At 38.2% G+C, this 12,339-nt stretch overlaps 1 protein-coding gene across 2 annotated transcripts in view; it reads left to right on the top strand.

Moving 5' to 3' along the window:
- The window catches only part of TAFA3 (TAFA chemokine like family member 3), a 402,721-nt gene extending 391,646 nt beyond the window's left edge, over positions 1 to 11,075 (top strand). For both annotated transcript variants that reach the window (XM_056558306.1, XM_056558307.1), the window contains one exon: positions 3,475 to 11,075. Coding sequence is in view for 1 of the 2 variants with exons in the window: in XM_056558307.1 (XP_056414282.1) it covers positions 3,475 to 3,486 (12 nt within the window). In the remaining variant the exon portion in view is untranslated. The remainder of the gene's footprint in view (positions 1 to 3,474) is intronic.
- The last annotated feature ends 1,264 nt before the right edge of the window (positions 11,076 to 12,339 follow it).

Below are 12,339 nucleotides of genomic sequence, written 5' to 3'. Positions count from 1 at the left end.
TCGAAAAATGCAAAATTTTCAAATTTTTCATGACATTTTTGAATTTTTCACCAAGAAAGGATGCAAGTATCGCCGAAAATTTACCACTAACATAAAGTAGAATATGTCACGAAAAAACGATCTCGGAATCAAATTTATAAGTAAAAGCATCCAAGAGTTATTAATGCTTAAAGTGACAGTGGTCAGATTTGCAAAAAATGCTCCCGTCCTTAGGGTCATAATGGGCTCCGTCCCCAGGGGGTTAAAAAACAGACAATGTGATTATAAGAATTTTTTTCATCCTTATGTCTCTCATAGTTGAGGTATACCTATGATGAAAATTACAGGCCTATCTCATCTTTTTAAGTGGGAGAACTTGCACAATTGGTGGCTGACTAAATACTGTACTTTTTTACCCCACTGTATGGCTGTCACGCCCTCTCACATAGACTTGCATTGCGGGGCAGGGCATGACGTCACATGGGGGCGGAGTCGTGATGTCACGATACTCCGACCCCGCAGTCATGACCCGGCGGACTTGAGGCTGCAGTGCTGCCTGCAGCTCCCAGATGTGGGTGCTGTATGCAAGATAGTGGAGTTAAGATGTCTTAGGGCCGGAGTACCCCTTTAAATACTGGGAGGCATTAAAATGTTTTATACTTTTTTATTACTTCTCTGCTTATCCTAACTACATATCTTTTTCTTGGATCTGAAATCTTGAGATTTCTGTTGTTGTTCTTGTCAAGTAACAGCCGACACCATCTTATAATGAGGTTACCGCTGTATTGTCTTTTCCTCTCGTGTACATTGGCATAGTAACTTAGTTTGGAATGTTCCTTCAACAAACAACTATTCATAATTTATGGGATTATATATTTTGGGGTGTTAACTGTTTCATACTCATCTGCCTGACAGAAGTATGATAGGTGATAGCATATATTATTAAAAAAAATTATAATAATTCTCATGATCTACAGCAATGTTAACATCCAACATCCAGAACAGAGTGCAACTACTTCTTCATTTCCCACATATAGAGGTTCTTAGTACAAACAAACTCATGGACCTGTATCAACCAACCATAAAATTTAAATATGCATTTCTGTATTATGTACAATTATTTCCCAATCTCCCCATATATATGCACGCTCAGTACAACCGAAACCTTACCAAAACCTTACAAGGTTGGCTTCAAATGGATATATTACAGATGCAAGTCCAACCAAATGCAGCATGCCCGGCACTACATTCCCTAAACATGACTTGTGTTGTAAAAAGTATTATTTTAAATTATTTGCTAAATTACTTGCTAGCTGTCAACCAACCAGCCAATAGATTTTTTTTATTTTTTATTTTTTTTTAGTTGGTGGAGGTGTGTGGGGCTTGTTTTAAGCAGAACAGATTATAATTAACATTGGTGCAATATTGAGGTACAACTTGTTGAACATTTTTTATGAAAAAAGAAAAAAAAATGTTGGCGCCAGAATAAAAAGAAAACAGCTGTTTAGGCATAATAACTTATTTTAATATTGTTTATTATTCAAAAAAAATCATTTATTCATTATATTACATATGTTTTTATTAAAGAAGAGTTGTTAATACTGTTTAGACTTTAAAGCACAGTATACACAGTAGGTATAATCTTGAACTCCCACCTGTTCATCAGATGTAGCATTTAGCATTGAATTCCACACTGAGGTGTTGGGTTGCCAAAGCAACTCTTCGCTCCCAATGGAGTTCTGTGCACACGTCCGAGCCATTAAAATGGGCTTGTGCATAGAATTCACTGGGCATTAAATGGGCACTGTCAGAAGGTCCAGTAAGTGAGGGTGGGCTAGCACTCCTCTGTGGTGCTCTCTCCTGTCTCATAGTACTCCCCTATACTCTCTCCTGTCTGATAGTACTCCTCTGAGCTCTCTCCTGTCTGATAGCACTCCTCTGTGCTCTCTCCTGTCTGATAGTACTCCTCTGTGCTCTCTCCCGTCTGATAGGACTCCTCTGTACTCTCTCCTGTCTGATAGTACTCCTCTGCTCTCTCCTGTCTGATAGTACTCCTCTGCTCTCTCCTGTCTGATAGTACTCCTCTATGCTCTCTCCTGTCTGATAGTAATCCTCTGTGCTCTCTCCTGTCTGTTAGTACTCTTCTGTGCTCTCTCCTCTCTGATAGGACTCCTCTGTGCTCTCTCCTGTCTGATAGTACTCTTCTGTGCTCTCTCCTCTCTGATAGGACTCCTATGTGTTCTCTCCTGTCTGATAGGACTCCTATGTGTTCTCTCCTGTCTGATAGGACTCCTCTGTGCTCTCTCCTGTCTGATAGGACTCCTCTGTGCTCTCTCCTCTCTGATAGGACTCCTATGTGTTCTCTCCTGTCTGATGGGACTCCTGTGTGTTCTCTCCTGTCTGATAGGACTCCTCTGTGCTCTCTGGTCTGATAGGACTCCTCTGTGCTCTCTCCTGTCTGATAGTACTCCTCTGTGCTCTCTTCTGTCTGATAGTACTCATCTGTGTTCTCTCCTGTCTGATAGTACTCCTCTGTGCTCTCTCCTGTCTGATAGGACTCCTCTGTGCTCTCTCTTGTCTGATAGGACTCCTCTGTGCTTTCTCATGTCTGAGAGTACTCCTCCGTGCTCTCTCCTGTCCTATTAGACAGGAGAGAGCACAGAGGAGTGCTAGCCCACCCTCAGTTACTGGACTTTGTCCATGCCTCTGCTTCAGCTTGGACAAAGCCATGATTTTATAAGCCATGATTTCTATAAAAAGGAAATACAATTTTCTTATGAAGTATAATAAAAAAAGTTAATATTTTGCCAAGGTATAAAAAAATATAACAAGTTTTTGTATCTGACAGTGCCCATTTAAGATTCCACATACCCTTTGAGGAAAAAAGGTGATTTTTTCAAATAATTTAACTTTTATTTTAGTTACTCTAAGGGACTTAAACATCTGATTCCCTATTCACTTAGATAGTATTCTGCAATCCTTCTGTCTAATAGTTCTTATGCAAGTGTTACTTGAAATGTTACATTGTTTACTATTGTGTATGATAAAAATGGATCTGTCAGGTCTCCCATGTTCACCTATCCATGAGAAGTCATGAGCTTAGTGATATAGTATTTATTCTTTTTCGGTTGTGATTTAATAATTTCATGCAGAAAGCTGTAACGGCCATAGAGAAAACATGTAAACCCTGCTGCCCTGCTTCCCCAACCCTAAACAGTAATTGATAGCTTTACTTTTACAGAAAAAGCTGTTACTGTGAATAAATAGAGTAAGCCAGCGCCAAAGGCTTTTTCTATGAGCCCTCAAGCTGCTTTTAACATGAATGATGTCACATATATATATATATATATATATATATATATATATATCCCAAAGGCCAACATCTCCTATATAGGCTATCCTCTGTATTAAGAAGCATGGTAGACTTGACAGATCTCTTCTAACAGAATCGTTATGTGTATATTATTTCTAATTCTCCTTTCTTTTATTTTTCAGGTTACACGATAGTGTCTGGCAAATATGCAGAGATCATCCAAGGGTGTAAACGCTGTGAGAGGCCAAAGTTTCACACTGGCATACTTTATACTCCCCTACAGTGCATCTTCTTTCCAAAGTGTGGACGCCATTGGATAGCAATCCCAAACTTACCTTTTAAGAGGAGTACCATAACCATGTAAAAATGACCGAACAATCAGTCTCCATAATCCTTAAGGGGCAGACTGCAAAGCCCGTAGTTGATATACTTCAAAATGGAAACTATAAAACATGTTGGAAGTAACATCTGTATATGAAACCAAGAGACAGTGCAAGACTGTAAAATGCAGTGTACAAACTCCTGTTTTATCCTCTGATTCTGGCATTTCAATTTTTCCTTTTTTATTAGTATTGGAAAGATCCGATTACTTCATTCATCTCTTGTCTGCTTATAATGACTTGAAAATAGCACTTTTTACAATCCTGTCAATCTATAATTGGAAAATGCTGTGTCTTATATACCATTTAGCGGAACCCATATTCTGAAGATTAGCAAAGAGTGATTTGTCAAGGCCATAGAATCCCCCATACTTGAGTAAACCTCATCTACAGCATGCAGCAATTACTCTTGTTATAACGTATACAATTCGGGCCATGAGTGTATGTTCAAGATGCATAATAACTGTACAGTATGGAGGGTACTGTAATATGTCTTAAGCGTGTGCCCAAAGCAATATTGTCATTTCATTGGAAGCTTTTTTATGTCTTTAATTCCAAAGTGCTTAGAACAGTCTTTCATATATCAATTAGTCATACTTCTTCTATACTTCTATATTTGACAGGTTTTACTACTGAATAAGTTTAAACAACCTCTATAAAATAAAATGAATGGCTGTTTTGCTTTGTTCTACTATATCATAAGTCTGAAATATGATTTATTTAAAGTAATTTATCATTATTTTATATTTATACTTTATATTCTTTAATTTTTTTTGGACCAAAGTAGATTTATTTTTGAAATTATGTGGCTTAAACTGTTTCCCTAGTAGCAGTGGGATTATTTTTTTATTTTTGCAGGTATCATTATCCCTCTATCTGATGTATGTTGATGGGATATTTTGCATTGGTCCATGGTGTTTTGTCTTGCAGGGCAACCAACTATTTGTTCCAGAATCTGTAATGATAAACGATGTGTCTACAACTGATTTTATTTTTGCTTTTAATACACTAGTTATAATGTAGAGCTATGTCTAGTGTAACCAAAGGGTTACTAAAGTATACTAGTTAAAATTCTAGGGCATCTTTAACTCTGCATCGTGCCATTCTTTTGCCATTCTTCTTTGGAAAATTATAAATAAATTGCTGACTGGGTACTGCCATTCTCCCAGCCAGTAGGTTGTGTCTCACACCACACATATATTGCACAGTATGAGGCTATGTTAACACAGTACAGCTGTAACTTTAAATCTCAAAAAAAAGACATGTTTTGGACTATTTAAAGCACAAAGGATAGGCCCAAAATACGATCAAGAATACAGCTATATTTATGGCCAAGTTTTAAGCTTCAAAAAGACAAAAAAGGGTTTGTCAAATTACTAGGTCAACACTCAGTTCAATAAAATGGCTGTTTATGGTTCACAATGTGGGGAGGGTAAAGGGGCAATGTGAGAACATAGCCTCAGAGTGTGTAGAGATATGCCCTAATAACTAACAATATGTTCATTATTCATATACTGACCAAGAAATTGTATATTTTGGGAAATGCAAAGGTCAAAAATCTGTCAATATTTAAAAAGAAATTCCTGCCATTACTTGATGTTGTGCTTCAGTTGGGGGAACAATTGTAAGAAGTTTGTCAGTGCCCTAGTGCCAGTGTCACTAGCAAATGGAACGCACACCAAATAAAATAAGAATATCTCAAAACAGAAGAAAATACTTATTGCAGCATTCTGATTCTGGACCCTTGTCAAGCTCAATAGGCAGTATGTCCATCACTGAAAACACTAAGACCAAGAACAATTTTTAAACAAATTTTCAATCTGCAAAATACAGGGTCTAATAGGATCCTACACCAACAGGCATTATCCACTGTAATACAGAATTATTAATGTGTGTTACATTAAGGATCAGGGTCATACAGGATTCTGTCCATGAAAAATCCCAGAATTTCCATTTTTCTCATTCAAATCAATCAAAGATAAAAAGGTTCTATAGTTTCCAGAAGAAGATTACAAATAAAGCAAACAATTTATCCAGCAAAAAACAGGCCCTCAGAAAAACACTTTTTTAAGTGTTACCCAAACTAAAACACAATAAATACTGTATTTATCAGCTTATAACACACATTTTTAAACTAAAATTTAAAACTAAAAGTCTAGCTGCGTGTTATACGCCGATAAAGCGTCCACTTTAAATCATGTAACTGCAGCGGCTTTTGCAGGACCAGAGTTCTGCTTTTTTTTTTTGTGCCTTAACGGACATTATTTTTGACATCGCATAACAGGAAACAACGGGTCCTGACAGATCCCATTTACTATTACGGGGTCCGTTGGGTGCCGTAGTTTTTTGATGGGAGTAAAAAACGTTGCATGATGTATTTTTTCTTCAGCTATTCTCCCTGGGTTTCCCGACGGACTTCACACTGCTGTGTCACAACAGTAGTGTGAAAGAAGTATAAATTTGGTATTATAATAATTATATCAAAACAGAGTAAAGTTTTTATCTATTCAACATGCGTCCATACAACATTGGAGAGTCTGGAATAGAAATTTACTTCACTGGGATGTGCTGTCCAAATACTTCATGGAAGTACTTATACAGCATGGAAAAAAGGAAAGTAAAAAATTTAAGCCCAAAAACAGTTGAATTTTCATTCCCCACCTAAGAAAAAAAGTATGAAAGTTCATCAACAAAAACCAAGCCCACACGTCTCAAAGACCATAATAAGTCATGTCATTTATGGGTTTAAGGATGGGTCACCATACTGGCCACCAATAAGATCACTCACAATCAGCTGTACTCTGGAGGTCCTGCTGTTGAGACATAGACAGCCCATTGACAGCGTTGAAGCAGACCCTCCAGAATGTTGCTATTTTTGCTAATAAAATATTTTAGCTTGAAAAAAACTTGTCATATTCAGCAGGTCAGAAAAACCTCCGAATCTTCCTACAAATTGCTCAAGAAAATCTATAATTATAAGAAGCAAATAAGTACAAACTGCTCTGTCCTTGCACTTGTGCCATAATTGCTGCTGGCGGGTCTTATCAAATATATGAAGGATAATTGGCGCTAGCTCTTAACTGGGCGCCAAACAAGTTGTGTCACCGGAAGAGCATTCAGGGTTGCCAAATTGCTTCTCTATCTTTTAAAGGCAGCAATTAGAGTATGCATGCTACACAAGATTCCTTCTCTTCACATGACACATGCAGGGTAATGCAACTGGCAAACAACATCCTATTACTTTCTCGTACACTTATTCTCCATAAGAAGTTGCTCTCCTGCGGTGGGATAAAATCAGTTTAAAAGCAAACAAAGAATTCACACATAGCCTGTTGCAGCTTATATACATAGAAGCAATGGACTGTTTTGTCTATGAGAAGTATTCCTCCAGTTCTTAGTTTCAGCATACCCAAAGCTACATTTACCATCTTGTCATGTTAAGAGTCAGTCAAGGTCATTAAATTAGATAGATATGCCAGATTATTTTCAATTTGTTTATGACTGGAATAATTCTATTTTTGAAATCGACAGCAGGTTTTATCCTCACTAAACCCAATACACAATATTATAGGGCGGGTGAACCTGAGTTCCTACATAAATCAGTGGTCCAGTTGCATTTATAACCTTTGTTGCTAGTAAGCTAATCTGGTCTCTTGTGCATTGGAGGCTGGAGCCAGCTTTCCAAGCTTCCCTACCTCCTTCATTAGTGCTCTCATATGTCCGTCCATTTGTTGAAAATGCAGAAATCTGCATTCTCACTTCCTAATGATGTAAACGTCTATGCTCATGTGAGCCCTGTTCTCGAATAACAGAATGCTCACATGGGCATAGACTCTACTTCTTTAGGACTTAAAGGGCACTCCGCCCCTAGACATCTTATCCCCAGCATTCTCAGTAGCGGCACCCTGCCGACATCACATCACAGAGGAAAATCTCTGTGCGTAATGACAGGGCGATAGAGGGGCCGGAGCACCATGACGTCACGGTTCTGGCCCCTCCTGACGTCCACTCCCATAGACTTGTATTAAGGGGGAGGGACGTGATGGCTCAAAGGGCCGGAGCCGTGACGTCACGGTGCTCTGGCCCCTGTATCACCCCATTATCACGCACAGAGATTTTCCTTTGTGTTGTGATGACGGCTGGGTGCCGCTACTGAGAATGTGGGGGTCCCGCCGTTGGATAGGGGATAAGATGTCTAGGGGCAGAGTACCCCTTTAATATTGAAGAGGAGAGAGCAGTGTATGCACTCTGCTATGCTAGCAGAGAGCTCATGGGGACACAGGTTCTCATGTCATTAGGATGCGAGAGTGAAGATTTCTGCATATTCAACAGATGAGTGGGCACATAAGAGGAAGGAGGCAGGGAAGCCCGAAAATCTGGCTCCTGCCAACATTGCGCAAAAGACCAGTTTAGATTACTAGCAACAGGGTCTTCTGCAGACAGATTATTGATTTCTGTAAGTGATACATTGTTTTTCTCAGGTTCATCTGGACTAGAAACCATATGTATTGGATTTAGTGCAGGTAAACCAGCTGTTAGTTTCCCTTTAATAGTTTATTCAAACATAGATCTTTCATTATTACCAATATGGAACAGAGCAGAAATTAGAAAATCAGTTGGATAGAAATAGAATTTGGACTAAAAATCAAGCTTTTTGTGATGTATTTCGGATTTGTTTTGTCCCTGTTCTTTTGCATGATAATTGGCCCATGCAAAAAGGCCTTTAGTCTTGCCATGTCATCAAGTAACACTCTTAAAGGGAATCTGTCATATTAAGTACGCAGTCAGCAAATACAGGTGACTTTCTTGATACCGGCCAGATAGAACATTATGTTCAACAGAACTAGAGATGAGAAAATCTCCCGAAATTTGTTTCAGGTCTCATTGGGCAAATCTGTCACATTTGCTATGGATTTTGATCCCAATTTGAATCTAGAAGTTCCTCCTGTTGCCCTGTGATTGTCCACGCACAGTTTATACAGGAGCAGAGAGTCATTTCAAAAGCAGGAGTCCCTTCTATATTTACTTTTCATGGGCAAAGGCAGTTGGGGGATCTTCCAGATCTAAATCGGGATCCAAATCCATAACAAATCTGACAGATTTACCAAATGGGACCCAAAACTAATTTCAGGAGACTTGCTTATCTCTAGTCATGTTGAAGATGGTGTTCTATCTGGCCAGCATACCATAGAGCTGTATTTTTTGACTGAAAAAAAAAAAAATACTATAGAGCTGTATTTTTGATAGCATGTTTAAAGTGACAGGTTCTCTTTAGGATAAGGTAAGAAGAAGAAGAGCGGACATAATTTTCAGCATAGATAAATTACGACCAATCAAAATAAGTGATACTTGATTACATAAAGAAAGGAAAGGCCCTTTTACATGGGCCAACTTTGACAAGAAAGGGCGTAAATGGACCAAAGAACAGTTGATAAAAGAGTAATTGCTTGTTCGTTGGCTGGTTATACCTTTTGTGTGGCCAATAAAATCCCCGTCATCTTCCTCACATTGCCCTGTGTAAATAGGGGATGACCAGCCCCAATGATGAATTTAAAGGGCAACTCAAATAATACAGCAATTAATTGAGTATTGTAAAGGCTCTGTAAATGAGAGACAATTATAGAGATCAATGTTTGCTATCCTGCCCCTATCGGCTGTTCTAAAAGGGCCTTACCATAGCATGTCTTGTGGCCAATAGTATATGTTTCATAATAGTATTTGCTGCTATAATGGTCCATGTAACATATGTTGTAAAACAGTGGTCTCCAAACTGCGGACTACTAGCTGATGCAAAACTACGACTCCTACCATTCCCGGACAGCCAATGGCTCTCCGGGCATGCCAGGAGTTGTAGTTTTGCACAAGCTGGAGGTCCATAGTTTGAAGATTACTGTTCTAAGCCATTGTCTCTCTTTAGAGAAAACATTTTACTTTCAACATCCCAATAAAGTTCAATGATAGATTGTCTTCATTTTATTCCATAATTGTTAGTTACATGCTGGTCATTACTATATTAAACTGACATAATAAACTAGTTTAGAATTGATATGAGGTACATGTAGATCGACCCACTGTCAGTAAGATAAAGGGTCAAAGCATCAACTAAAATGTGTTTTGTAGACATGGCGGTAAATCTGTATATATACTTAATCCGGTATTGCAGCTCAACATTGTTTCTAGAGGTTGTATCCCCAATGATCATACATGTACAGCCTAATCTAAGGAAAGGAAAATATCTCTGTTAAGGATTATCTTAAAATATATATTTTAAGTCACTTTGTTGTGTTTTGAGTACTCAAGCTCCCGCCAATTTTATAGGATGCGGCATCCAGTCTGCCCTATCATAGACTGCATCTCCCACTGTCGACTATACGTTTCAGTGAGAAATGTGTCTACTAGATAGTGACACCAAGTTCAGATTGACTCAGCAATGGACTGTTATATAGCGGAATAAGCAGAATACACAATTTACACAATTTATTAGTCTGTTCATCTTTAGAATTATATTTTTAAATCATTACTTACATTGTATGGATTTATCAATAAAGCAGGTAGTATCTATTCTAACTTCTGCATTTACTGTTTAGGATCATTTTCTGTGGATATTTTTTTGCTTTTATCATGAATCTTTAAGCATCCTAGTGAGAAAATAGCAATTGTATAGTACAATATAGTGGCATAATAATATGAAAGGATACATTTGTTGTAACTTTTCCCTTGTTCTCATAATAGATGGTTGCTATCCAAAGATTACTGTATTCTTTTTGAGTTTGTAAGATTCATTTTTGTTCAGATTTTGGAATCCCTGAGTTGTGACACCATTACAGATACAGAACGGAAGTAATAGTCCATTGATACTGTATTGTAAGTGAATGTTTTATTCCTCTCTCCAGTTCAAGAATATGGAAAGAAACATTTTAGGAAAATCACAAAAAACTGTGTAATGTACAGGCAAATATAGAAAAAAAATCAAAAACAACAACAACAACAAAAACATACATTTTCATTGCTAGATTGCAGTAGGGCTATGGAGGGGAAACATTAACTGACCATTTAAATATCCTGGTTCAATGCAAGTATTTCATCATATCACCACAACTACAGTACAAGTGAAGACAACTTTGTGAAGTTTTCAACATATTATACTATCTGGATGATATTTTAGGATTATGGTTCTATCATCAATAGCGAAGAGATGGCGGATGTGCAACTAAAAGGCCCATTCCATGGATTTCCGTGAGAGTAAAGGATTTCCCTGCAGATTACAGACATGCTACTGTGTATCATGCTAACTTTGTTATTGAAATGTATTTTGTAAAACAATATGTACAACCAGTTTATGATGCTACTCTATGTAAATACAAGAAGACTAAAAGTATTAAAACAAAATCTCTGACAAAATATGCTCATTGCAGACATTTTCTTTTCTGGAATGGATATGAGTGTTGTTGCTTAAAATGGTTAAAGAAGCACTCTATTTCTTTGTTTATTTATATTATTTATTTTAGCTCATTTCATGCACACTCACTATCACTAGTCGTATACCGCCATTTAAACTATTCCAGCATAGCTGCAACTATAACTTGGTCATGTGATCACCAGCCTGACTTTAACAAAGTTAGACTGGGTTCCCATACAGTGGGGCAAAAGAGTATTTAGTCAGCCACCAAATGTGCAAGTATTTAAAAAAAAAAAGTAGTCAGCCACCAATTGAGCACTTTCCAACATAGGTATACCTCAATTATGAGAGACATAATGAGAAAAAAAAATCCATAAAATCACATTGTCTGAATTTTATTTGCAAATTATGGTGGAAAAGAAGTATTTGGTCAATAACAAAAGTTAATCTCAATACTTTGTTATATACCCTTTGTTGGCAATGACAGAGGCCAAACGTTTTCTGAAAGTCTTCACAAGGTTTTCACACACTGTTGCTGGTATTTTGGCCCATTCCTTCATCCAGATCTCTAGAGCAGTGATGTTTTGGGGCTGTCGCTGGGCAACACGGACTTTCAACTCCCTCTGAAGGTTTTCTATGAGGTTGAGATCTGGAGACTGGCTAGGCCACTCCAGGACCTTCAAATGCTTCTTACACTCCTTAGTTTCCCGGGCAGTGTGTTTGGGATCATTGTCATGCTGAAAGACAGAGCCACATTTCATCTTCAATGCCCTTGATGATGGAAGGAGGTTTTCACTCAAAATCTCATGATACATGGCCCCATTCATTCTTTCCTTTACACAGATTAGTCGTCCTTGTCCCTTTGCTGAAAAACAGCCCCAAAGCATGATGTTTCCACCCCCATGCTTCACAGTAGATATGGTGTTTGTGGTTTTTACCAAAAAATTCTACTTTGGTTTCATCTGACCATATGACATTCTCACAATCCTCTTCTGGATCATCAAAATGCTCTCTAGCAAATTTCAGACGGGCCCGGACATGTACTGGCTTAAGCTGGAGGACACGTCTGGCACTGCCTGATTTGAGTCCCTGGCGGTGTAGTGTGTTACTGATGGTAGCCATTATTACTTTGGTCCCAGCTCTCTGCAAGCCATTCACTAGGTCCCCCCGTGTGGCTCTGGGATTTTTGCTTACCGTTCTTGTGATCATTTTGATACCACGGGGTGAGATCATGCTTGGAGCCCCCGATCGAGGGATATTATCTAGTA

Source organism: Hyla sarda, chromosome 2 (assembly GCF_029499605.1).
Source record: "Hyla sarda isolate aHylSar1 chromosome 2, aHylSar1.hap1, whole genome shotgun sequence".
NCBI lineage: Eukaryota > Metazoa > Chordata > Amphibia > Anura > Hylidae > Hyla > Hyla sarda.
This window is presented reverse-complemented; position numbering and strand designations above follow the sequence as displayed.